Source organism: Rhinichthys klamathensis, unplaced genomic scaffold (genome assembly GCF_029890125.1).
Source record: "Rhinichthys klamathensis goyatoka isolate OS25496 unplaced genomic scaffold, OSU_Roscu_1.1 h1tg000145l_1, whole genome shotgun sequence".
NCBI lineage: Eukaryota > Metazoa > Chordata > Actinopteri > Cypriniformes > Leuciscidae > Rhinichthys > Rhinichthys klamathensis.
The window spans coordinates 832,636-858,011 of record NW_026606680.1 but is presented as its reverse complement, the minus strand read 5'-3'; the positions used below and the strand labels follow the sequence as shown (position 1 = coordinate 858,011).

At 36.8% G+C, this 25,376-nt stretch overlaps 3 protein-coding genes across 5 annotated transcripts; all 3 read right to left on the bottom strand.

Annotated features, from left to right (window-relative positions):
- Positions 1-2,722: 2,722 nt before the first annotated feature.
- Positions 2,723-5,327, bottom strand: LOC130090472 (tRNA (cytosine(72)-C(5))-methyltransferase NSUN6-like). The gene is made up of 3 exons (XM_056257866.1): positions 5,208-5,327; positions 3,482-3,607; positions 2,723-3,116 (listed from the first exon to the last, which is right to left on the bottom strand). The coding sequence occupies exons 1-3, from the start codon at positions 5,274-5,276 to the stop codon at positions 2,907-2,909; spliced, it is 405 nt and encodes a 134-aa protein (XP_056113841.1). The 5' UTR covers positions 5,277-5,327; the 3' UTR covers positions 2,723-2,906.
- On the bottom strand, positions 5,211-14,846 carry nsun6 (NOP2/Sun RNA methyltransferase 6). 2 transcript variants are annotated; one of them, XM_056257859.1, is made up of 10 exons: positions 14,828-14,846; positions 14,442-14,521; positions 13,906-14,052; positions 11,030-11,103; positions 10,469-10,575; positions 8,469-8,622; positions 8,306-8,387; positions 6,603-6,722; positions 6,146-6,293; positions 5,211-5,333 (listed from the first exon to the last, which is right to left on the bottom strand). In XM_056257859.1, the coding sequence occupies exons 2-10, from the start codon at positions 14,514-14,516 to the stop codon at positions 5,326-5,328; spliced, it is 915 nt and encodes a 304-aa protein (XP_056113834.1). In that variant the 5' UTR covers positions 14,517-14,521; positions 14,828-14,846; the 3' UTR covers positions 5,211-5,325. The 2 variants fall into 2 exon arrangements, with proteins under 2 accessions (XP_056113834.1, XP_056113835.1); XM_056257860.1 differs by having other exon boundaries at positions 11,030-11,100.
- A 916-nt stretch (positions 14,847-15,762) lies between these two features.
- myl12.1 (myosin, light chain 12, genome duplicate 1) lies at positions 15,763-21,466 on the bottom strand. Of its 2 annotated transcripts, none has more exons than XM_056257863.1 (4): positions 21,313-21,466; positions 20,253-20,464; positions 19,065-19,226; positions 15,763-16,554 (listed from the first exon to the last, which is right to left on the bottom strand). In XM_056257863.1, the coding sequence occupies exons 2-4, from the start codon at positions 20,434-20,436 to the stop codon at positions 16,382-16,384; spliced, it is 519 nt and encodes a 172-aa protein (XP_056113838.1). In that variant the 5' UTR covers positions 20,437-20,464; positions 21,313-21,466; the 3' UTR covers positions 15,763-16,381. The 2 variants fall into 2 exon arrangements, with proteins under 2 accessions (XP_056113838.1, XP_056113840.1); XM_056257865.1 differs by having other exon boundaries at positions 20,253-20,457; positions 21,313-21,452.
- Positions 21,467-25,376: the final 3,910 nt, after the last annotated feature.

Sequence of the window (25,376 nt, the reverse complement as noted above, 5' to 3'; positions counted from 1 at the left end):
AGCTGTAACGTTGTCTTTTAGCAGTGGGACTTATGTTTTTATAGTCTTGCAGCTGGTTGTTTCTGGTTTTGGATCACTAAATTTGTCAGGGCGGAGACAAAAAAACCCCGGTTAATTCAAACATGGTCTTTCAAAGACTTATTCAAATAAGTCATATCATGAAAAATTAATGAATTTCCATGATCTTTTGAAGAAAAACAAACTGTCAAATATAATGTGCAAACATAGAAGAAGAAAAAAAACAGCGATTTGTAAAAATGTGTTATTCAGTCATTTTGATTGTTGTGACTTTTAAAACCAGCCACAGAATGAGGGAACAGCATCTGCTATCTAGATACTTCTGGCCATCATTTGAAAACTGATGAAAATTGTCAGACATCTATTTGAATTACACAACTATTTGTCACTCCGAATTTCAAAATTACACATACAATTGTTTTATTGTCGATTAAATATATTTCATTTATGTATTATATTGATATAACATTGAGGCCTGGTTTTGGAGACATGGCTTAGATTAAGCCTTAGTTAAATTAGGAAATTTAAGTAGCTTTTATAAACGTGCCTTAGAAAAAAATCATTACTGGTGTGTATCTTGAGACAAAACAATGGCACTGAGATATTTTAAGATAAGTCAGTGCAAGTTGCTTTCAGTTAAAACCCCTTACACATACAATTAAGTCTGGGACTAGCTTAAGACTTGTCTGTGAAACCGGAGGAAAGTGTTTGCATTTCCCATTCGTTTTGATGCAATAATACAGAATCTGTAGTCTGTTGAGTGGGTAAAATGAGTAAAGAGTATTGTCATCTAGATATTGCTGATAATAATATACTCACAAACCTAATAATTACACAGGGTAGTCGTTGATTCTATGTGATTCTATGCAGTTGTGCTCATAAGTTTGCGGAAGTGGCAAGATGTTTATCATTTAAAAAAATAAAATAAGGATCATAAAAAGTTTTTGTATTATTATTATTGTATTAACATTTATTGCACAAATGATCCTGTTCAAAAGTCCTCTACCTCCCCTATGATCTTATTATGCTCTGTAACATCTTTCATATTCAATGGCTGTTTGTATGTAATGTGATAGTTGTTCACAAATCCCAGATTTTTCTGGGATAGTTAAACAGTGACTGTATGATGCCGAGATCCAGTTTTTTACCCTGGACGATCACGCTACTATTACGAAGAAAAATAATAATTCGATGGTCAAGGAAACACACTGCAATAATAATATTGTTTCTTTCGGAAATATGTTAATATATATCTTTTGAAGAGCAGTAAAATGTTGAAATATTTCCCAAAAGAAAAATTCAATCATTTACACAGACCATCCTATTGAAAAGATCGCATCCCCTTGTGTTGTCTTTTTGAGTATCAATAAATGTTTTTAACCTTTGTAATGTAATTTGTGTCCCTCAAATAAGTGATTCAGGCACATGAAAAACCGCTGCAGAAACATCACCTGATATTCTGAAAAATGTAAGTTTTTTTACTTACAATAAAAGTCCAAGGAACCAACTAATTTATATATTTGTTGTGTGTTCAATTTCTAAGCAGATTCTCGGTGACTAAATTATTTTCTATATTTATATTTGTGTAAACTATTCCTTTAAATGTGGGTTTATATATATATATATATATATATATATATATATATACACACACACACAGTATACGTAAATATATCTGACATAAGCAATTAGCTGCAATTAGGGAGCAAGAACTAAATTTGCGATGGCACCAATTGTATACATTGAACCATTTCCCTCCATCTTATTCCAATCCTAAGTTGCCAAATGCATACCATGGTTTCAATTTCCACCAAACAAGACTTGTTTTTTATTTTTATTCTAGACTGTTCGTTGTATCTTCACCAAATTTGATTCAGTTCGGCATTAGATCATGGCAGAAAAAAACATTTAGGCTTCATGATAGTTCAAACCGTTCTCCAATTCTTGGTGATGGCGAGAACAAAAGGCGCTTGAGGCTGTATCTTGGCAATGTTTTAGTGTATTGAAAACTTAAAAGATTGTCATCAATTTCTCACCCTCATGTCGTTCCAAACCCATAAGTCTTTCGTTCATCAACACAAATTAAAATCTTTTTGAAGAAATCTGAGGATTTCTGTCCCTCCATTGACAGCTATGCAACACACTTTGATGCTTCAAAAATTTCATAAAAGAGATTGTAAAACTAATCTATATGAATTGATCGGTTTTGTCCAATTTTTCTGAGGAGACTCGATCACTTTATATGATGGACGGATTAAATTTAGGCTTTTATTCACATATTAACATTGTTATAAAGAGAAGCTCAGCCGAATCTCATTGGTTCTTGCGGAAGCTCAAACGTGCTGCGTAACACGAGAATGAACCTCATTGGTTTTCGCAAGTGAACAAGCTTGAGCTTCTGTTTACCACAACTGATGTGCGAGTTGATGAATGTTTATATGTGAATAAAAGCCTATATTAAATCTTAATTAAATTCATTTAAATATCTTCACTTGTGTTTCGAAGATAAACAAAAGTCTTACGGGTTTGGAATGGCATGAGGGTGAGTAAATGATGACAGAATTATTTTTTTGTAACTCCAGTTTGAATTATTTACTTGTATGTGACTTCTAGGTATTATATGACATGACACAAATGGCTAATGGGCCAAGTCCACAAAAATCATTTATGTTTGGAGATGGTCTGTATTTAAACAAATAGTTCAAGTCTTATAAATGAACTCATTTATTTTAATTTAATACACTGTGCCACAGTCTACAGTACAAATATTTACTAATATGTACAACATTGCATAAAAAAAAGATGAAAACAATACTTGGAAACAAAACGTTAAATGGATGATAAATGGTGTGTATATTAATAATTAAAACCCTGCCAGTTGTTCTGTATTAAGCTTGTGTGCACTTCTTACCATTTTTTATAAACTTGGCAATAAAAAACCCAATAGTATCAGTGTTGGCGTTTTGTAGAAAGCTCTCAGGGGAATGTGCGAAACGAGCTCCTCTCCATGCTAACTCTGGCCGAAATCTCTGTAGTAGCCGTCGTTGGTCACATGACAGACCTGCTCCTTGCATCCCCTCAGATCCTAAATGAGGCACCTGGAAGAGATGAAAAACACAAGGTTTCACTCACTGTTACAGCCGCTGGTATTGGTAAAAGGATTCTTATAAAAAAAATTGTCCAACAGCAAAAGAAACGACTCCATTTCCATGACTTTCCAAAGAGGAAAAAATAATTATGCCAGACTCAAGATTGAAAGATTCAATACTGTTAGCCACTTGAGGTGACTTTCATGTTTAATGTTCTTTGCCTTGTTTAAAGATCCGGTAATGACACTTGATTGTTTCCCTTCGGTTTTGTTCTGTTTTAGCTAGACTTAAAAGTATTCACTACTCAATTTGTTTTGACAGTTCTGGGTTATAACAAAAATGTTTGTAGTTTTAGCAATGTATTTCATTCTTACCTGTGGTTCTAGTGTTAAACAGGGGAATGTCTTGAGAACCCAGGCAACCTGCTCTTCATTCTCTGCAAGCGTCACGGTACAGGTGCTGTACACCAAAACACCTCCCTGTTTTAACAAACGTACAGCCTGCAACACAAATGTCAACCAACAACAGACACAGTCTATAAGCCATAAAAGACTTGCACTGTAACAGGTAGTACACAGCACCACCTTCTGTTCACTGACTCTCAGTGTTTCTGAGAAACACTTTCAATGGGCAGTTAAATAAAATGAGATAGATGGCTCCAAACAGTGTTTATCCTTCCCTAAAACTACTGCAAATCGGTTTCGCTAATGTAAATAAAGTTGAAATAAAATATAAATATTAGATGTAAACCATAAACAAACTAAAACGATAATTAGAAATGTTGCCTTGGCAACTAGCTGCAATAAAAGGTTGAAGTACTAAAATTAATAAATAATTGGCTTTATGCACAGCTTCACTACTTCCTGAACTTCAACCATCCCTTTGTTTCCTGTCTGCCATTAACGTATGTGAGTGATTAATCCAGCTGTGCAAACTGATTAATCCAGCTGTGCCTGGCCTCAGTAACAATAATCAGGCACACCTGGATTAATCAGTTTGTCCAATAATGGCAGACAGGAAACAAAGGGATGGTTGAAGTTCAGGAAGTAGTGAAGCTGTGCATAAAGCCTATTCACAGCTAAATAAAAATATATAAATAAAAGCACAAAAAAATTACTAAAATAAACATGAAAAATATAATAAATACTATACTAGCCTCTGAAAAATAATACTACTGTTCCTAACTTCAGAGACTTTAATTTATGGCGGTGATAAAGACACGGCAACAGCAAGAAGTGGCATAACTAAGTAAGTACATTTTAATAGCTGTTTTTTCCTTCACTGTCAATTAGGGACGACCATAATTAACTGATTAACCGACAATATTAATACTAATTGATGATTAATACTATTATATCAGTTAAACGGCTAAATAAGTTATTCAAAGAAACACGCTACACATATCAGTCAAAATAGTTTTTGAGAGGGAAAAAAAAACATATGTTGTGTATAAGTTGCAGTTTATTGTTACATTCAGAAATAATAAAACACAATGTTTACAAACATAATAAACATGTAACCTACTGTAGGCTATTTTAGTTCCCCTCACTCCACAACAAATCCTTTAAATTGAACAGTATTCAGACCAGAACAAGAATGAGAAATATAAGTAGCTATAAAACACACTAATAATAGTGCCATTCTTTATAAATAACATAAACATCAAGCCAAAATTAATTAATTTAAAGCAAAACTGAAACCGGCAATGTGTTTGGTGGTGCGGTGGGCGCTGATTGTACGAGCAGAGTAACTTGTTATATAATATATACAATAAACTATGTTTGATTTGACTATTTTATTTTGATAATGAACAGGCTGTGATGTCGTGTTAGCAATGCTAGAACTGATATGCGTGTGTGTGTGCGCGCGTGAGGCGCCTGTGGAAAGAACTTAAAATACTCTGTCATTTTTGGTCATGCAGATAAGAGATCAAGACATTCCAAAAACATTGTGTGTCTCAGTTTCCGTGAACTTGCTCGTGACAAAAATAAGCGTACACTACTCGTCACACAGCATTTTAAACTTAATAAAGAATGTTATAAGCAGCATGGAAACCATGGTGGGAAGACAACATGTTCTGGATCAGTAGATGAGTGTTACCGTAGTGAGGAGTTTTCTCTGTAGAGGTTGGTAGGAGCAGACTTCTTTCAGACTCCAGCTGTAGGTCATGTTGGGCCTTTGACCCAGTCCACTGCAGGGAGCGTCTAATAGTATCCGGTCAAAACTCTCCTCAGGATATGGCGGACCATCAACAAATATACACAAAGTTGCAATTAGTAAGTCTACAAAAAGTTTTTAAAAAAATTATGTTGAGCTGAAAATCTGATCTAAACTGAAATTAAAGCTTTTTATAAATAATACACTTGATGGTCAAAAGTTTGCCATGATTAAGATTTTTTAAATGTTTTTGAAAGAAGCCTCTTATGCTTACCAAGGCTGCATTCATTTGATCACAAATATAATAATCAGAAATGTTTATTGATCACTAAATCAGCATATTAGAATGATTTCTGAAGGATCATGTGACACTGAAAACTGGAGTAATGATGCTTTGCATCACAGGAATAAATTACATTTTAAAATATATTTAAATAGAAAACAGTTGTTTTAAATTGTAATAATATTCACAATATTACTGTTTTTACTGTATTTTTGGTCAAATAAATGCAGCCTTGGTGAGGATAAAAGACTTATTTCAAAAACATTTAAAAATCTTAATTATTAAAAACTTTTGACTGCCAGTGTATAAAATTGTAATTATGTATTGTAATTATTAATCACTGTGAAAGAGATTAAAAACAAAGTGATAATAATAATAGGAAATAAGAGGAACCTGAAATGTTTTACGCAAATAACAAGCATGAATAACATGTAAACAGCCCTTAATGCAAATGCGTGTCGCAATAATTCACCACGTGTGAAATAGTTCTAGTAGTTATATTACACTATTAACAGAAAGAAAGAAATTAACTCATTAAAGTATATAATTGAGTGATTATTATGTTTTGTAACACTGGTTTTAGACTATAGAGGTTTACCTGCACTGTATTCCTGAGCAGGGTCAGCGCTTACTGCATGTATGCTGTTACAGCAATATGCTTTAATACAGTCCAACTTCAGCATCTTTGCATTCTGAATGATCTTTTCCATTTTGGATCGGATTTTGTCCAAAGCCACAACAGTACCCTGTAGAGACAGCAAATATATATGAGTTTGTGGTAACAATTTACAATAGGATCCTATTTGTTAACATAAGTTAATGCATTAACCAACAATGGGCAATGAACAATATATTTTTTGTAAAGCATTTATTACTCTTTGTTAGTAAAAATCTAATTGTTCATGTTAGTTCACAGTGCATCAACAAATACTAACAAATACAACCTTGGTTTTTAAAAATGGTTATGCCACTAAGACAATAAAATCACTGTTAGTTCATGTTAAATAGGACACTTATCACAAACCGTCCTTACAGAATTGCTAAAAAACACTCGCCTGGTTTCCCATAAGAGAAGCAATGTGTGTCGTCTTTCCTCCAGGAGCAGCACACATGTCAAGGATTCGCTCTCCAGGACGAGGTCCTAAAACATGACCCACGACCACTGACGGCAGATTCTGTATGAAAAATACAAACACATCAATTCACAAAGACGCCTCGATTTGTATGTATACATGGCTGGAAGGTGTGATTAAACACACACAGAGATCAGAGATCGCGCTGCGCACACACAGAAACATTCAGGAGCACAGAACTTAGCGCTGCCCCGCGACTTTGATTAATAAAAGAGCTTCACTAGTGAATCGCTACGTTATATTTCTCAGCAACAAAAGGTTTTTGAAAATTGCAGCTTCACTATTAGTAGAAAGATGTTGTAAAGACGCAAGTAATTCACACACGCATCTCTCTCTCAATAATTAATTCTAATAAATGCTATAATTCGTTCATTCATACACTACTTTATCTCTGTCAGAATTAAAGTAGGCAGAATGCTAGATCTAATGAGCTGTAACTGACAAAAATATTTTTTTTTACACATATTGTGCTGCAAACATGAATAACAGCTTTAACTGGGCAAATGACCATGATCTACAGGTGAAACTCGAAAAATTAGAATATCGTGCAAAAGTTCATTTATTTCAGTAATTCAACTTAAAAGGTGAAACTAATATATTATATATACTTATTACATGCAAAGTGAGATATTTCAAGCCTTTATTTGTTATACATTTAATGAGTATGGCTTACAGCTTATGAAAACCCCAAATTCAAAATTAGAATATTGTGAAAAGGTTTTCATATCTGTAAGCCATAATCATCAAAATTATAACAAATAAAGGCTTGAAATATCTCACTTTGCATGTAATAAGTATATATAATATATTAGTTTCACCTTTTAAGTTGAATTACTGAAATAAATTAACTTTTGCACGATATTCTCATTTTTCGAGTTTCACCTGTAGATCTTGCTTTGTGCACTGGGGCACAGTCATCCTGGAATAGAAAAAGGCCTTTCCCAAACTGTTCCCTCAAAGTTGGAAGGTATTGCATAGCATTATCCAAAATGTCTTGGTATGCTGAAGTATGCTAAAACCCTTCACTGGAAGTAAGGCAGTTGCATGCAGGTGCTCGGCCATGAAAACCCATTCCATGAAGCTCCCGCCGCACAGTTTTTGTGCTGATATTACTCATGCCAGTGGAAGTTTGGAACTTTTCAGCTATGGAATAATGGAATTAGCAGAGCGTGCTCCTCAGCACCCATTGACCCCGATCTGTGACTTTACAAGGACTTCCACTTCTTGACTGAGTTTCTGCTGTTCCTAAATACTTCCACTTTCCAATTATACCACTTACAGCTGACCATGGAATATCTAGAAGGGATGAAATTTCACGAACTGACTTATTGCAAAGGTGGCATCCTATCACAGTACCACAGTTGAATTCACTGAGCTCTTCAGAACGACCCATTTTTTCCACAAATGTTTGTAAATGCAGGCCAGGTGCTTGATTTTATACACCTGTGGCAATGGGTCTGATTGAAAAACCTGTATTCAATAATTAAGAGTTGTGTCCTAATACTTTTGTCCATATAGTGTATATATTATTTGTCCATATAGTGTATATATTATTTGTTAATAATGGTAATGGATGTAAGGAATGGCAGTTATCTGAGACACAGACACAGAAACATGAAGAGTACCTGGAGAAAGACCTCATCTGTAAGAACACCATCAAAGGAAGGACTTTGATAGAGAGGCTCTGTCATTCTAATCGCAACACCCCTGAGTGACAGAAACACACACACACATCCACATGTTAAAGCGAACTGGCTTTCAACATGGTAAAAAGAGAACTTGACTCACTTGATAGGTCCATCTGAGCAGAATAATTCTGAGCGATCCACCTCAGAAATTCCATTACCCAGAAATACCTTCTTTCCCCTGAACTCTTTGGCTCCCCGTGTGCACTTCCCCTCAACATCAGAGAACACAGACACCACGTCACCCACTTTCATGTCTGAGAAACACACAAAGGCAGACAGATGGATGCAGCGAGGAAAACACATTTAACATTTTATTCAATCAAAATTTAGGTGTTCCCAAACTAACGAATTCTATGGCCCTCCAAAAATTGGGGATAAACGGGCGGCTCACACTAGATTATTAATTATTTATCAAAAGAAGCTAGTATTGATACTTAGGCCACGTTCACACAGCAGCAGAATGCAGTTGTAAGCCCTGTATTTGAGTCCTTAATATGGTTACTTAAAGTTATTTACAGGATGACAACCGCATTCAACCAAACTCACATCCGTAAATTTTCAGGACTCACAACCGCATTCTGGGAAAACTTGGTCTGTGTGAATGGAAACGGACTGGACAACTAGGTGTCATAATCAAAATATTCAAGCAAATATCCAGTGTTATGTTGATAAAGTGGACAAAGCATAAAAACAAAAAAATGCCCTCAGAATATTAAGCAAGCATGATTGCTTTCAAGCAACTTGCCAACTAAAATCTACACCAGATCTAAATATTTTTGAGCCACTTTAGAGTATTTTGGAGGAGCAAGTCAGAAAACGTTTTCCTCCACCACCATCACATAGTGACCTTGCCACTGTTCTGGAAGAGGAAGGGCTCAAAATCCCTCTGGCCACTGTGCAGGACTTGTATCTGTCATTCCCAAGACAAATTGATGCTGTATTGACTGCAAAAGAGGCCCTACACCATACTAATAAATTATTGTGGTCTAAATGGTTTCAGTTTCCAGCCCCTGAATATTACTCATTGTTAGTTCAAGTTTAGTCTCAGCCTCAGACGTCACGCCCACGGAACGTTGGCTAAACGTCTGATGCATACGGTACACTTAACTGGAAACACTTCAGGAATGTCGAAGTCGTCATCTGATTGGTTGAATTTTATCGGATTTCCGGGGGGCGTGAGTGTCGCGTTTATTTTTGGTCCGCCGGGAAACAAAGCGCAGACGTGTGATTGCGGAAGGAAAAACTGTTATGTTTACATGAGTGACAATGAGCATTTATAAAGATCAGCTAAACGTAGGATTCTCAAAAGTATGCGAGGTTCACGGCATAGACTCTTGAAGTTTTCTTCTCCTTCTTTCATTTTCTATGCTGACTGACTTGTTGCATGCTGGTCTGTTGTTGTGGGGACATTTCCACGCCCCGAAACGTGACGCTGAACGAAACGAACTGTAATTGGTTCTTTGACATGTCGGTCAAACAGCCTTATGGGCGGGCCTTGGCCAAAGAAAGCTGCTATGAATTCCAGACCTTCAGCCGTCAGTCTGAAGGTCTGGCTACGCGAGACTAGTTCAAGTTAGTCAATGCATTAACTCATGTTAAAGCAACACCAAGGAACTTTTCCTCTGCGGTCGCCCTACAGGTTGGAAGCGGAATTGTCCATTACTGCTGTCGTAAATAATTTAGCCTACCGCTAAATGTCACACGCGCACGCTCGCTGTTTATCCAGCACCGGCTTTGGAATCAACAATGGCAGACATCCCAACCTGCAAGAAGTCATTTCAGGGAGGTATATTGACTGGGGGAGGGGGGAGGGGGGGGGGGTTACTAGCTTTCGTGAGGCACATTCGCAAGGTCTCTCGCTCTCTCCCTCTCTGCCGTGGTGTGTATAAAAGCGATACACACCACGTCAGGCTATGGCAGACGTGTCATTTAACCTATTGTAAGTCGATGTACCATCACAAGGGTCTTGGAAATATATTATGAAGGTTGGAAAAACTACATAGTGTTACTTTAACAAATGCGACCATATTTATTGTAGTGTTACCAATAATACTAAGTACATTATAAAGATGCAAAGTGACATGTGTATGTGCTACTCACACTTTGGCGTGCTGAGGATGCCAGGCGTGAAAACGTTAGCACCTCGAAGAACAGCATTGCCACACTGAGCGCCAACTATAACTTCAGAGGCCAGCAAATCCACATGCCTGCAGAACAAGGTTGACAGAAGCATGCACATAAATGAAGAGACACTATAGTTAGTTAGGGGCCGTTCACACAGAATGCGTTTTTCCATTCCACCGACCTACTTTTCCATTGTTTTTCTATGTAAACACGAGCTACATGGACATGTTTGACTGTTGCTCTGGCATCTCGAGTCTTTTGCGGTGTCTCACACATGACACAGCATTCTAAAAACAGGGAGCTCAAGTTAAAATAAGTTCTAACGCGTCTCTAGACCTTGCTTTTTTCGTTCAATTGACCTGCGTCTCATGGTTAACGCGTTCTGTGTGAATAGCCCCTCAAGCTTCTGAGAGAAAAGATGTCAATAATCAGTTTATCATCATCTCAGACCTTAAATACAACTTCTATTTAAAAAGCAATAAGAGTAAGACAGATAATACAAGCATTTTCTAATATTCCACTACATTCTCAGCATACCTAGGGCCGTGGACTGGAAGCAGTAGAACATCTGGAAGCTGTGGGTGAGTGTAAACAGCTGGACCTCTTTTCTGCTGCAAAGAGACATCACATTGAGATCATTAAAAAAAGGTCCTGAAAATCATTCAGAATCAAATATATTTAAACATACATTGCAATCAACACTTCACTTTAAACTCACGTTTAAAGCTACACGGATTGATTCACAGCACCATACAGTGAGACCCCAAAAAGTATTCATATGTAACTTTGTTACTTAATGTAATTACTTTTAACCAACCAAAGTGATTTTTTAGATATTTAAATATTTGCATGTTCATGGTTCTCTGATGTCAGTTATTTGGTCACATGACGTGCTGGTAAACAAATAAAATATTTAATCTTTATTAGCATGTTTTATTTTATTTGGTTGACTAAAAGATTAACTTATAGTACAGGGCTCTTTTTAGCTGTGATAGTATCTCACAATTCTGATTTTTTTTTCAGAATTGTGAGTTTATTCACAATATATCACAATTCTATGAAAAAATAAGTAAGAATTGCGACCTTTTATTCATAATTGCGAGTTTATATCTTGCAATCCAGCCTGTTTTCCTCAAAGTTGCGAATTTACATCTCACAATTTTGACTTTTTATCCTCCGAATTCTGAGTTTACATCTGACAATTCTTTATTTTTTCACAACAAATTAACAAAAAAAAAGGTAATTGCGACTTTATATCTCACATTTCAGACATTTCTTCTCATAATTGGGAGTTTATACCTAGCAATTCTGACTTTTTTTCTCAGAATTGATTTAAAAAGACGCAAATACAAGCTTCCATATTAAGACGACATCTGTATGCAGTGTTGGGGAGTAACTAGTCTCGCGTAGCCAGACCTTCAGACTGACGGCTGAAGGTCTGGAACTCATAGCAGCTTTAACAGCCATAACAGCCCATAAGGCCGTTTGACCGACATGTCAAACAACCAATTACAGTTCGTTTCGTTCAGCGTCACGTGGAAATGTCCCCACAACAACAGACCGGCGTGCAACAAGTCAGTCAGCATAGAAAATCAAAGGAGGAGAAGAAAACCGAACACAACACTGAATCGGCCAGCTGCGATGTCAGCGTCTGTTGTTTCATGTTTGCCCGCAAACGCGGCTGATATCCCCTTCACAGTTAGGTATTTCACTTGATCTTCCATAATAGATCATAGCTGTCAACATTGAACATTGAATATAAGGGAGATTTCCCGGAATCCATCCCCAAAATAAGGGATTTTTTCTTACCCACCACAAACTAAAAATAAAGCACTAATCATTAAAAGTCTAAAGAGTTTATAACTACAAATGAGTGAGAGAGAAAGAGACAGTGTGTGTGTGTATTAGAGAAAGTGTGTCATTTTTTATCAGAGAATGTTTAAATACTAATATCAGTTTACGAGGGAAACGGTACGTGGTGCTTCGGGGGCTGCTGGAGATGATTAGGGAGAGGTCAGTGCTCCTTTACCGATCAAAGCGCGCGCTGACACGGAGTATAATTGTTTATACTTGACGCGTCCGCACGAGCGCGGCAAAGATTACGCGTTGGGTGCGCAAGACCGGCAAGACCCCATTTCGCTTGGCTGTGTGCACAGCTTTTTTTGTAACAGCGCGCGCGGCGCCGCATCCGAGGATGAACGACTTCAAGCCGAATCTGCCCGAGCATGTCTCACACAATCAGAGCGTAAAAATACGGGATATTTTACGGGAAAATAATAAAACGGGAAGACAGCGGGAAAAGAGCTAAAATACGCGAGAAACCCGGAAAAACGGGTGTGTAATAGATAGGAGGGGACACACAACTAGTAAAGTTGGATCTGCTGGGAATCCTTATAAATGCTGACAAAGGGTCGGCCAGGCTTGGAAAATAATACTCTTCCCAAATCCCGTCGGCAAACAGGCTAAAATATTTCTTTTTGTCTCCACTAAGTGCCTCAAACAAAACTCCTGGACATCTCTTAAAGAGTCTACGCCGTGAACCTCGCATACTTTTGAGAATCCTACGTTTAGCTGATCTTGATAAATGCTCATTGTCACTCATGTAAACACAACAGTTTTTCTTCCGCAATCACACGTCTGCGCTTTGTTTCCCGGCGGACCGAAAATAAACGCGACACTCGCACCCCCCGGAAATCCGATAAAATTCAACCAATCAGATGACGACTTCGACATTCCTGAAGTGTTTCCAGTTAAGTGTACCATATGCATCAGACGTTTAGCCAACGTTCCGTGGGCGTGACGTCTGAGGCTGAGACTAGGGAGTAACTAATTACATGTAACGGAGTTACATAATTTAATTACAAAATAAATGTAACTGTAATCTGTTACAGTTACTGAGAAAAAATGTGTAATTAAATTAGTTACTTATGAAAATGTTAACGATTACAAAGGATGTTACATCTGAATATTTTCTGTAAAAAGCTAGGATATGTTGAATAATATTAATTTGTGGCTTTGCCTGTTTTTGATGTGCACGATCCCTTCAGCCATTTAAAGGCCGTTTAGTAAAGCGATGCTGTTCAGATGCTTTTGATTGGTTATCTTGTTTGAATTTGCAGCACCACATCTGCCAATTATATCAATCCACGTCGCCACTGAAAGCTTCAGGCTACAACCTGTCTGAGAGTTGCCACCATGGCAAGTGATAAAAATGCGTTTCAGCGCTGGAAATTAGAGAAGTAATGAAAAAGTAATCAAATGTAATCAGTTACATTACTTTAATACAGTAGTTTAAATAGTTACACTACTTATTACATTTTAAATAGGGTAGCTTGTAATCTGTAACCCATTACATACATTTCCAGTAACCTTCCCAACACTGTCTGTATGTGCACATACAAACACACACAGACCTGTTCTAAATGTTGCTCCAGTCTATGCTGAATCTCCTGTAGTGGATGCAGGTGTGTGCTGGCTCTCAGACAGGTGAACAAGGGTGGATGAGACAGACATGACAGGAGAGCTTCAAACACCTCATCTTTATCAAGCTCAGACACCACCTAAAACCAAACACACAAGAAAAGATATGAGAACCGACATGTCACTGTCTTTTTAAATGGCATATTGTAAACTTTGCCCGTCATAAGGAAGAGCATTTCGATAACACTTTATTCTAAGGTGACGTACACATGTATTTACTATAGTAATAATAGTAAATTATGCATAATTGCAAGCAACTGACCCTAAACCAAACCCTAACCCTACAGTAAGTACAGTAGTAGTATAGTAGTTAATTAATATTACTCATTACTTTGTGTAATTACACTGTAAGAACGTCATCATAAAATAAAGTGTGACCAACATTTCCATATAACTCATTTGGGATGAACAACAACAATTTGCTTGACCTTAAAGGTCAATTAACATGAATTTGAGTTAAAGTGCCAACCTCTTTACTTGGATAAACATTGCAAAGATGTTCTCGCACTTCAGACTTCATGGAAAGCTGAGGGAAAACTGACATCGTGTCTCATGTGGGGAAACATAAAAAGACATTAGTATTAGTTTTAAAACAACTATAAGTCAATCAGTCCTACAGTCTTCCACATTGCCATGCAATAAAAACTTACAGTACACGGGTTCCTGTGTTCAAAAACAACTGCCGTAGATAGAAATCAACAGGAAGCAAGGGTCTCGAGAACAGTAAATAAAGACCACGTGCGAGCTATGTTTGCGGTATTTCAAAGAAACACATGAAAACCGTGTTTTGACTCAGCCAGTTGTGTATGTTTCTTAAACAAAAGGACATACGTTCATATGAGTTTGAGCTCTTACCGGCTAATTTTAACCATAAGTAAGCAGAATGTTTTTGTTGTTCTTCTTCTTTTTATTTTAACGCATTCGTGCATTCACATACCGCCACCTACTGTTTCCTTTGCAAAACCACTAGGAGTGAATATCAAAATATCAGGCTTCTTATATTGATTGGATCGATCCAGTCATGCGAGTTACCATTTTATAAATGGTAACCTTAACATCACCGGATACCAGCTCTCTTTCTTGCCTCATTATTCTAAGTTTTTTGGCAGAATAAAATATATTTTTCATATGTATGCTATTTAATAATGGGCTGATTAAAAATAATATTGTTGTGAATTGTAATAGGTACACCCACTTTATATATATATATACACACACACACACATGTATTTTAAGTACACACACACCTTTATACTTTAAATATAAAAAAATACAAGATAATATATATATATACTATAAAATACACTAGACTCAAAGATTTAAAATCCAAAAGTCGCTTAGACTTGGAGAAGCAATAAAACTCATTTAACTCCAGAATAATTATTTCAGATGAATGCATCTAAACACTGCACCATGCTTGCAAATGCATAATGAAAAACATAGTTAAAAATAACAATGCATAAGCCAACTGATTTGCTTGTCATTTGCTGTGCTTCATAAAGTTAGATACAGTCTTCTACCTTTGTTTTGGTCTGATTTTTTTAAATACATTTTGCTTCAAATCAAAGTTTACACTCTCAGATTATGTGAAAATGCTAAATGCAACTGCACATGAAAACAGGCTAAACAGTGACATTGTTCAGCATTATTTATTCATTCTTCGCAACAAGCCAATAAGCTAAGCTAATTGTCTGAACAGAATAATAAAACGATCATCAGCACTGCAATTATGACTGATTCATAATTACATCAAGTCCAAAAACAGTTATAAAAAAAAAAACACATCAAAATGTTTTAATATGAGAGATTTATTCAAAATACTTATTATCAGATGTAAAAACTCAGTTAGGCAATGAGATCAAATGCATCTAAATACATCAACATGTTCACATTTTTTACTGTCTGATTAAACAAAAACAAGACTGTCTTAGAGGTCTGAGATAACTTACCTGTGTGCGACTAGCTAAATGTAACTACAAAGTTACACTGTTAAAAAAAAAACTTAGACATGGACAAAATATATGAAAACATGATCCATTAGAGCCCTATACTTACAAAATACTTCCCCAATTAACAGTAAGGTGTGACAAATAAAGTGGAATTTGTTCCAGTTGGCATACACCTAAAAACAAAACACTGGCATGCTAACGTAAGAAAAACAACATTTAAACACCTCAAAACAAAAGAGATTTTGATAGCCCAAACCATGAGGATTTCAGTACTAGAGTGACACGACTTTATCTGTGATACCATATCATAACCCGTTCAAAATATGAGGTCTAGTGAGTGGTGAAGAGTGAACACATCATTTCCAGAGTTAAAGTTGGGTTCTCAAGGGGACAGCACGGGATTTCTCTAGCCTAAAAGGGATTTTTAAAACGGATGCAGGGTGTTTTTCGTTTGGTTTTTTTAATCGTCCTTGTCTTTGGCTCCATGTTTAAGAATACGGGTGAACTCCACGTAGTTGAAGTTGCTCTTTTTATCGATTGGCGCTTCTCTGAAGAGCTCATCGACTTCTTCATCTGTGAATCGATCGCCCATAGTGGTCAGAAGTTCTCTCAGATAGTCCTCCGGAATGAAGCCTACGGTGAGAAAAAAAAAGAAACAATCAAATGATCCTCTTGGTCCAGAGACAATCTGGTGATTTGGAAAGTCTCCAAGTGTGATTTCCTTTCCTCAGTGTTTTAATATTTTAGTTATGCAGTTTTGGAGATAAACTGAGTAAAATTCTTCACACTCGAAAAGATTTTGAGTAGTATCTGAATTGCATATAAAATTTCCATCAATTTGGAGTACAGTTAACACAAACAAACTAAAGGCCTCGAAATACTCACGACAAAGTTATTTTTCATTCAACGTTTAGGGGTAAAACAAAGTTCGAAATACATGAGCAGCGATATGCTGTTATCTTATCAAACATCTGACGCCGCCCGCACTGCTGAGAGCGACTGTTAGATGAATATGTAATAAAATACACACACAACAGGGCAAGCATTTTAATAAAGCATTAGAAAAGCATATGATCATCGAAACGAGTTCATGTTTGCTGGAGCTATGCGGGACTCCAGTGAAATCACATCACGTTTATACACTAGATAGCTTCAAATCAAGCAGCTTTACCATATTAAACATGAAAAACAATGTCAGTGTCTCGTTTCATCAGAACGTACAACTGCATTTTTCTACTATAAAGCAGCTCTCCAGTGTGTTCATGTCTTCACTCACAGACGTGTGACCTCGACCGACTGCACCGGCCACATGAACCAGAAAAGATTTTCACGTGAAAGAAGGCGGAGCCTTCCTAATATGTAATCGCCATGGACCAATAGTAGCACGAAGGTGTTTAGCAGCCGGAGCAAACTTTTCCGGAAAGTTCACTTTGGCAAGCTGTTTCGAACTCCCAAAATGAACTTTGTTTCTGCCTGATTTTGTTTGAAATGACATCACATCAGTTCCTTCTGTGATTTCGCTTGAAGTATATCGGGGCCTTAATAATCTTACCCCCGCTTTCACAGACAAGGCTTAAACTAATGCCGAGTTCAGACTGCACGATTTTAGCCCCGATTTTCGCTCGCCGACAGGTTTTGAGAAATCGCCGACAAATGCCCGAAATCACAGGCAAATCGGTGCTCGTTCACGCGAGTGACAATCACGCAGTGTGAATGAGCAAAGACGCGATCTGAGAGAATCGCCGACGAGTCGCCGACGCCTGTGAGATATTTGGCATGCTAAATATCTGGACCAGTCGGCGATTCACAATCCTGCTGTGTGAATGTGTTCTGACTGAACACTACATCGGCGATGACCGACAGCCAATGAGAGAGCAAGATACAGGAAAGAGGAGGAGGAGGAGTTATAGACCAGAATATCAGTATTTTAATAGATAGGCCTATATTTACAATTATATCAAACAGAAACAAAGCACAAACATTTGCATGACCAGCAGCAACAGCAGGACATTTGCAAAATTATTTATTTACCCCCAACTCTCTTTGCAAAACACAGTCCTTGCTCCCGCTCGTCTTCCCAACCATTTCCTGCATAAACTGTTTATTTTTTTCTTTTCATTTTCGCTACAAATCAGTGCACAGACAATTTGTAGGCTATCATTTTTAATAACAAATTCAGTGTCGGGCGAGAACTCCGGTCTCACGCACGCGTGATCTTCCGTTATTTCCTATCACTTCTCGCGTTTGTTTGGTTGTGAAACGTAGTTTGCGGACCAGGCAGAAGTTGTCGGCAATTCTTTCTTTTGTAAAGTCATGCAGTGTGAAACCTCCTGTCGCCGATCCATCGTGCAGTGTGAACACAGCAGCAACTGAATGTTACCCCAGATAGTCATGCAGTGTGATAACAGCAGTGACCCGATTATTTTGAAAATCGTGCAGTCTGAACTCGGCATTAGTCTCAGACTAAAATGCATATTTGAGCTGTTTAAATTAAAAGCAACTTGCACTGTCACATCAGTGTCATTGTTTTGTCTCAGGATGCACAACAGTAATGTTTTATAAAAACAGCACGTGTATAAAAGCTACTTAAATGTCCTAATTGAACTAAAACCTAATCCTGGCTTAATCTAAGCCGTCTGTGAAACCAGGCTTAAATGCGATGCATATTTGCCAGTCATTCATACATTACACGGATAAGATTTCTACAAATAGTACTTATAAACAATGCTTTTCAATGCACAATCACCTAGTTTATACATTTATCATCAATAATTCCAATTTGTTTCAATCTCATACATTTTAACTAACTGAATATTGCTTGTTCCACTTTAACCATGTTCATACTTTTAAACTCAATAAATGTGATTTTTTATTTACAATTAGCAATTTATGCGGATTCATGAAATTTAAATGCATTTTGAAAATGATTTTATGATCCAAACAAAATCAAATAGATGTAAAAAATAGTTAATAATAAACCATCACATTAAGTTTAAAATGCATACATCTTTAATTTTTTCTTTGAGTGCAGGAGCCAGCTGCAATATTTAGCAATTCATCCTAGCAAGGGACTCAGTGATGCAGAGCACAGTTGTAGCAGAAGTTGTGTTGCATAGATAGATTTGATGAGACAATCTTTTTACCTGTTCCTTCCTCGTCAAAGCAGGCAAATGCATTGCGAATGACTTCCTCTGGATCTGTGCCATTGAGCTTCTCTCCAAACATAGTGAGGAACATAGTGAAGTTTATAGGCCCAGGAGCTTCTGTCATCATCGCCTCCAAATAATCATCTGTTGGGTTCTTCCCTGAAAGACAGTGAAAAAACAGATTCATGCTATTAGGCTGTGAAACTACTCAGTCTACATAATTACTTGTTTGGCTTTTTAGATACAATATTTTTGTAAATTCACGCTTATACACACACACACACACACACACACACACACACATAATTATAGAAGATTTCGATCATATTGCCAAGCCCTATGAACAGTTTGTAATGTTATAAGCACTTTTATTTTATATCTAAGTGTGGTTTCCATGTCACTGCATTTAGATGCCATTACAGTGAGTTTAATAGTGCTCCAATGATGAGATGGTATAATACGACGGTTTCGTTTATTCACACAAAAAAAGAAATAAATTTTTTTTTTTTGTCTTTTTATTTGTTCAGTTGCCTATAATGTTTCTTTATTTTATTATTGACAGTTATTACTAGATAAAAAAAAATTTTTACTTGCTGAAGGGTAGATGTTGTTGCTTAAATGTATTTATATAAACATGAACATATAAATTATTAATAGGATATTTTCCACTGTGGTTGACTTGGTATCTGGGATTGGCATCCACAAATGAAATTATTGTGGGGTCAGAGGTCACTCTTCCACCGGAACTCTATTCTCTCGTGATCACGCGTACGGCCGTTGCTGGAAGCAAGTGATTATAGTTTATACGTTTTAAATATGGATATTTTTCTTTCAAAAACCCATTGCTTCTCTTCAGAATAGATTGGAGTCATATACATCTAGGATGGCTTGAGGGTGACTAAATTATGAGATCATTTTCATTTTTGGGTGAACTATTCCTTTGAGATGTTTTGTAATCTGGATCAATCCTTCAACAGTCATTAATAAGATAACTGTGCTATGCACGTATATCTCCGACATATTTAATCTTCAAAATGTCATCAGTTCCTCTCACATCTGCATTCTGGAGAATATATGATTTAACTGAAAACATTGAAATGGTTAATGAAACAACAGCAAGAATTGTAACCCATCAGGGGACTTTAAAGAGCATAGATAGTGGCCATCAATGCTATAAAATCTTACCAAGAGAAGCAAGCATGTCATGAAGATCCTCCTTATCAACAAAACCATCCCGGTTCTGGTCGATCATGTTGAATGCTTCCTTAAATTCCTGAATCTGTGACTGATCGAACATAGCGAAGACATTGGAAGTCGCACGCTGAGGGCGCTTCTTGGTGATCTTTGCCTTGGCACGTTTGCTCGACATTTTGGCTGTATTTGGTTTTTCCTACAAGCTTAAAAAAGACAAGACATATCACACAGATCCCCAAACACCACTAGATTATTTTGCAAAAGGAATTGTGCATTCAAAAAAGTTAAAGCAAACATGTCTTTTACTAATGATATAATAGTAACTCTTCCTTCTAAATGCTATATACCTTACATAAGCCTATTGGAAACATGAAAACACTAAGATGGTATCTTCTAAAAATGCCTACATATTTTTTGGCGTGCTGAGGCAAGTCCACTGCATTACAAAATGTATTTTCGACTTTCTTTATACTGGGAGCTAAAAGCTAAACTTTGATAAATATGTAAAAACAAAACAGGAAAGTTACAATTTCTGCTTAAACAACTTAATTTCAAAGGACAACGAAAACACCGTCGAAATAAAGAGTGCGGGAGGAGGCCGGGAGTCTTCTGTATCATCATCATCACAGCCTACATTTGTGACCCATTTGATTTATTTATAGCACATTAGTTACCGAATACAGATCCACTATTTACGGTGATGCTCAAAACAATTTTAGCCTAAATTTCGATGACAAGGTCAAAGTAACCATAACATGAGACAGGAAGCAAGCAAATGAACTTTAGTAGCTAATAGATTACATATTTCCCAATGTTAAACCAGCTTCTACTTCTAGTAGATAACATATTAGGCAATATATTTAAAGATTTTTAATCTGAACAGTCAGCAATTAGAGCACACGGTGGCTCGTTTAATCTCCCTGCTCGTAAAGGTTGTATTATTGACCGTTATGAAAATACATCGAATTTTAAAATGAAATGTTATAAACAATCTTTGCGAACGGTAACAACAGATCAAATAATTTACAAGAAAGAAAAATAAGCTTCTCACCGAACACCCGAAATCGACAGCTGCTTAGTTTCAACCACCGCCCAAACTTCCGGATTTCACTGTCGCTTCCGCAAGCCTCGACCAGACCAACACACAACTGTAAGGGTGTCCCGGGTGAAAGATAAAGACTAACGAAAACTGCAGTAACACGCACTAAACCGTAATGAATTTAATTTATTTAAAAAAAATCTTTTCAATTGCTAGACTTTTATTATGCGACTAAATTATTTAATCAAGTATGATAAATAACATGCTCTTCCCGTGCTTCTTCGGTGTTAGTTTCTCCAGACACGCCCACAGACACGTAATCGTTCTTAAACATGACCATATACGGTCTGAAATCATTTTTTTCCCCTGTTCAGCGTGAGCAGACGTAATATTTACTCCATTGTTTTACTAATTCGTTTTTTTGGTGTGATTTTGGAGACAGAAACATTTGCTTGTTATCACACAGACATGAACAACCTAAAAGTGATTCAAATTTTTTTTTAAATAACAATAGAAATATACCCTAAAAAAATACCCCAAAATCAGGGGTTTTCAAACTGGGGCCACACAACAAGTGGAAAGGTATGTGTAAAGGTTTAGAGAAAAGCAGTGTAAACATAAACAAAAATCATAAAAAAAGATTAAACTAATGAACTAAATAAACAAATAGCCTACATTTGATTTAAATGGATAAATAAACAAAATAAATATTAAAACAATAACATTTGTAAAATATACATATAAAAATGTATAGGCCTACATAAAACAAATAATACATTTAACAGTACAGTACTACAGAGAATAGACAAAAAATGTATGTAATGTAACACATTTGTAATATTTTTGTTCCATATTAATGGGTCTTTATCATAGACTGTAAAAAAAAGTCTTCATAGGCCTACTTGAAAATAAATTTCAATTCTACTGTATGACCACAAGAGAGCGTACTTGGCGTATATGTAGGCTTAGCTGGCCTACTCGCGCATGCCACACTTTTGAGAAGCCATTATGATATATTTTTCTGCCAAACTTTATTTTTCCAGTAGTCACACATTAGTTATTACATGCAAGGAGGCATTCAAAATTATGACCTATGAAAAAATATCCCTATAAATACATTTTTGAATAGGCTATACTTCAACACAGGGTTGAACATTATAAAAAACAATGAAATACTAGTGCGATTTATTGTATGACATCATGTTGAAGGCTTGTAGTTTCACTGCATATTTTCAGAAGAAGACGTAGCGCAGCAGCTGTGTTTAAACCCATGCTACAATCCCAGGGTCAGCCAAACGTGTGTTCTTCCAAACACTATCACAAAGCTTCTTTGATGAGGGACGAAAATACACAAGCATATTCATGACAACAACAGAGTCTCATAAACAGGCAGCTGGCCTGAACATGCACACACTTTTTCCAGGACGAGTATTCTCTTTTGGTTTGATTGGCATCAATATAACCGGAACTTCATGCATTCCCAGCTAACAGGAAACTTTCTCAGAACATTCTGTAAGGTTCTCTCAAAGTTTTGAATGAACATTCTTCCAGTAACATTAATAGAACGTTTGTTCAAAGTTATCTGGTCTTTGAACATGTTCTCAAAATGTTAGCTTAAATACATTAATTCATGATGGAATGTTTTTTTCCCCCAGAAACGGACATTCGTTCCTAAAGGTTTACAAACTTATAAAATTGAATGTTCCCTTAACATTTGTATAACCAAGAGAAAAAAAAAAAAAGAAAAAAAATTCAGATAAGCTGTGTTTGTAGTACACTATAAACCACAAACTGACTAGATCAAAAGCACGATCTGTCCACAAAACAGGCAAATGATCAAAACCATAAGCCAAACAATCCAGATAACAAAAGGTCAGAAAACAAAGGCAAACGGGGAAATCCGGAAAACCATGACACGAGAAAGAGTGCTCAGAAATGCAGTGTGACACATGCAGCAAGACTTCACAAAGAATGACTGAACACACAGGGCTTACTTAAAGGCTGGCCACACACTTGAAGATTTTAAGGCCGATTTTGAGCCTGATTTGCACCGCCCAACGATCTGGTGGGTGTGGCCCGATTTGAGGCTTGTCGTAACCGACTTTTTGTCCAAAAAATCCTCGAATGTGTGGTGTCATTACGATTATTTTACTGCTCCCGAGCCTATAAATCGTAAATATCAAACACGTTTTATATTAACGTCTCTTGATCGGGCTGACTCTGACGTGATACCCGCGATAGCCAGAGGCGGACAGAGTACACAGCTTCGTTACTTGAGTAAAAGTACAGATACCCCTTGCTAAATTTTACTCAAGTACAAGTAAAAGTACTACAGTCAGATGTCTACTTAAGTAAAAGTAAGTACTTGTTTTTAAAAGTACTTGAGTATCAAGAGTACAAGAGTCAATTTTCTAAATATTGCATTACTACTGCCACAGTGTCAAGTCAAGTCATCTTCATTTATATAGCGCTTTTAACAATGTAGATTGTTTCAAAGCGGCTTTACAGAGATAAACATATCATTTAAGGTAACAGAGATTGTTTTGGCTTTATAGCGATTCTTGAATAATGTTATTTTCCAGCTAAAGTTAGTTTTGATTGATTCACTTCCGGCGAAATGATCATTTGTTATTAAATTAGGGGCCGCTAAGACGACACCGTTCTCTCTAAACAGACTTTAAACGCGAACCTGTGATAAACGCTGTTTATCTATGTTCACATGCGCATTAAGAATTGATTCTATAGTTATGTGTGTTCGAATATACAGTATATGTGCAGGTTTGTAATTCCCTACAAACCATGCCTAAACAAACTACTTGTCTTTGACTATAAATTTGATACAGAATTTTATTTTATCACTTCGGGGTAGGTACGCGAACCGTGCTTACATATTTGTACAGAAATGTCCTACATGGAGTTATGAAAAATGTTAATGTTAATACCTTTGATAATCTAAAAGGAATTGAAAGTTAATTCAAGTCATTTTCATCTTTTTACCATGTTGCTTTATTTAAAATTTCTCACTTGCCCACAAGGCAATGCACAATGGCAACGCTCTGACAAACCTCTGCTAGAGTTTTAATGGATTTTTTGCGCACTCATTTGAACCTGTTTCGTCCATGGTTTCGTCTCTTATCTAAATCTGACCATGGAGTTTACTTTGCCGTCAGTTCAGAGCTGAAGGTGATTTGCTGATAGGCTGTCCCAATCAGTGGCGCCTGCACAATCCAATCACGTTTGAGAGGAAAACAGCAAATTGAGGGTTTCCGAGATTTTTCTTTTTTCCTTTTTTTAAAATTTTTTTTTAGAAGTAACGGGTACTCACGGTTATGGATAGAAATGTAGTGGAGTAAAGAGTACAATATTTGCCTCTCAAATGTACTTGAGTAAAGTCATGAGTAATCCCCAAAAATGATACTCAAGTAAAGTACAGATCCCTCAAAATTGTACTCAAGTACTGTACTCAAGTAAATGTACTCCGTTACTGTCCGGCTCTGGCGATAGCCAATGAGAGCGAGCAATGTCCCCTACCGGATGTTGCGTGCTTCTATAACTGAAACTTGGCTGCCACAAACATGCCATGAAAGTGGAGTATTGAGAAAGAAGATGGTCATCAGCCCCATCTGCTCCGCCGTAGGGATCTTCAGTTCCGCTGAGATGGTCTTCAGCTCCGTCAGCTCCGCTGTAGTGGTCCTCAGCTATACGCCTTGGTGGTCTTCTGCTTCTGATGTGTAGTCAAAATGTCCGGGACGGGTGTATGCTGTTTAAACGAGTCTACTAACCGATACGCTTGCTGTCTGGAGTTTTGACGAGTTTTATAGACTTGATATTGTTTCTTATTCAAAAGTGGTGAATAAGAGGATTTGTCGTGCAGGGTTGGTTATGTATTACAATAGCTGTATATAAAACAATAAAATTCTATGAACTCTATGTGTGTGTTATTTCTGGTTTTTTTTCTGTAGTCTAGCACCATTTATGCATAGACCTGCATGAGACACTGTCTGGTTGCCTCTGGGCCACTCCCCCTCTTTCTATTTATTTGTATCTCTCTATCTCTCTCTCTCTCTCTCTCTCTC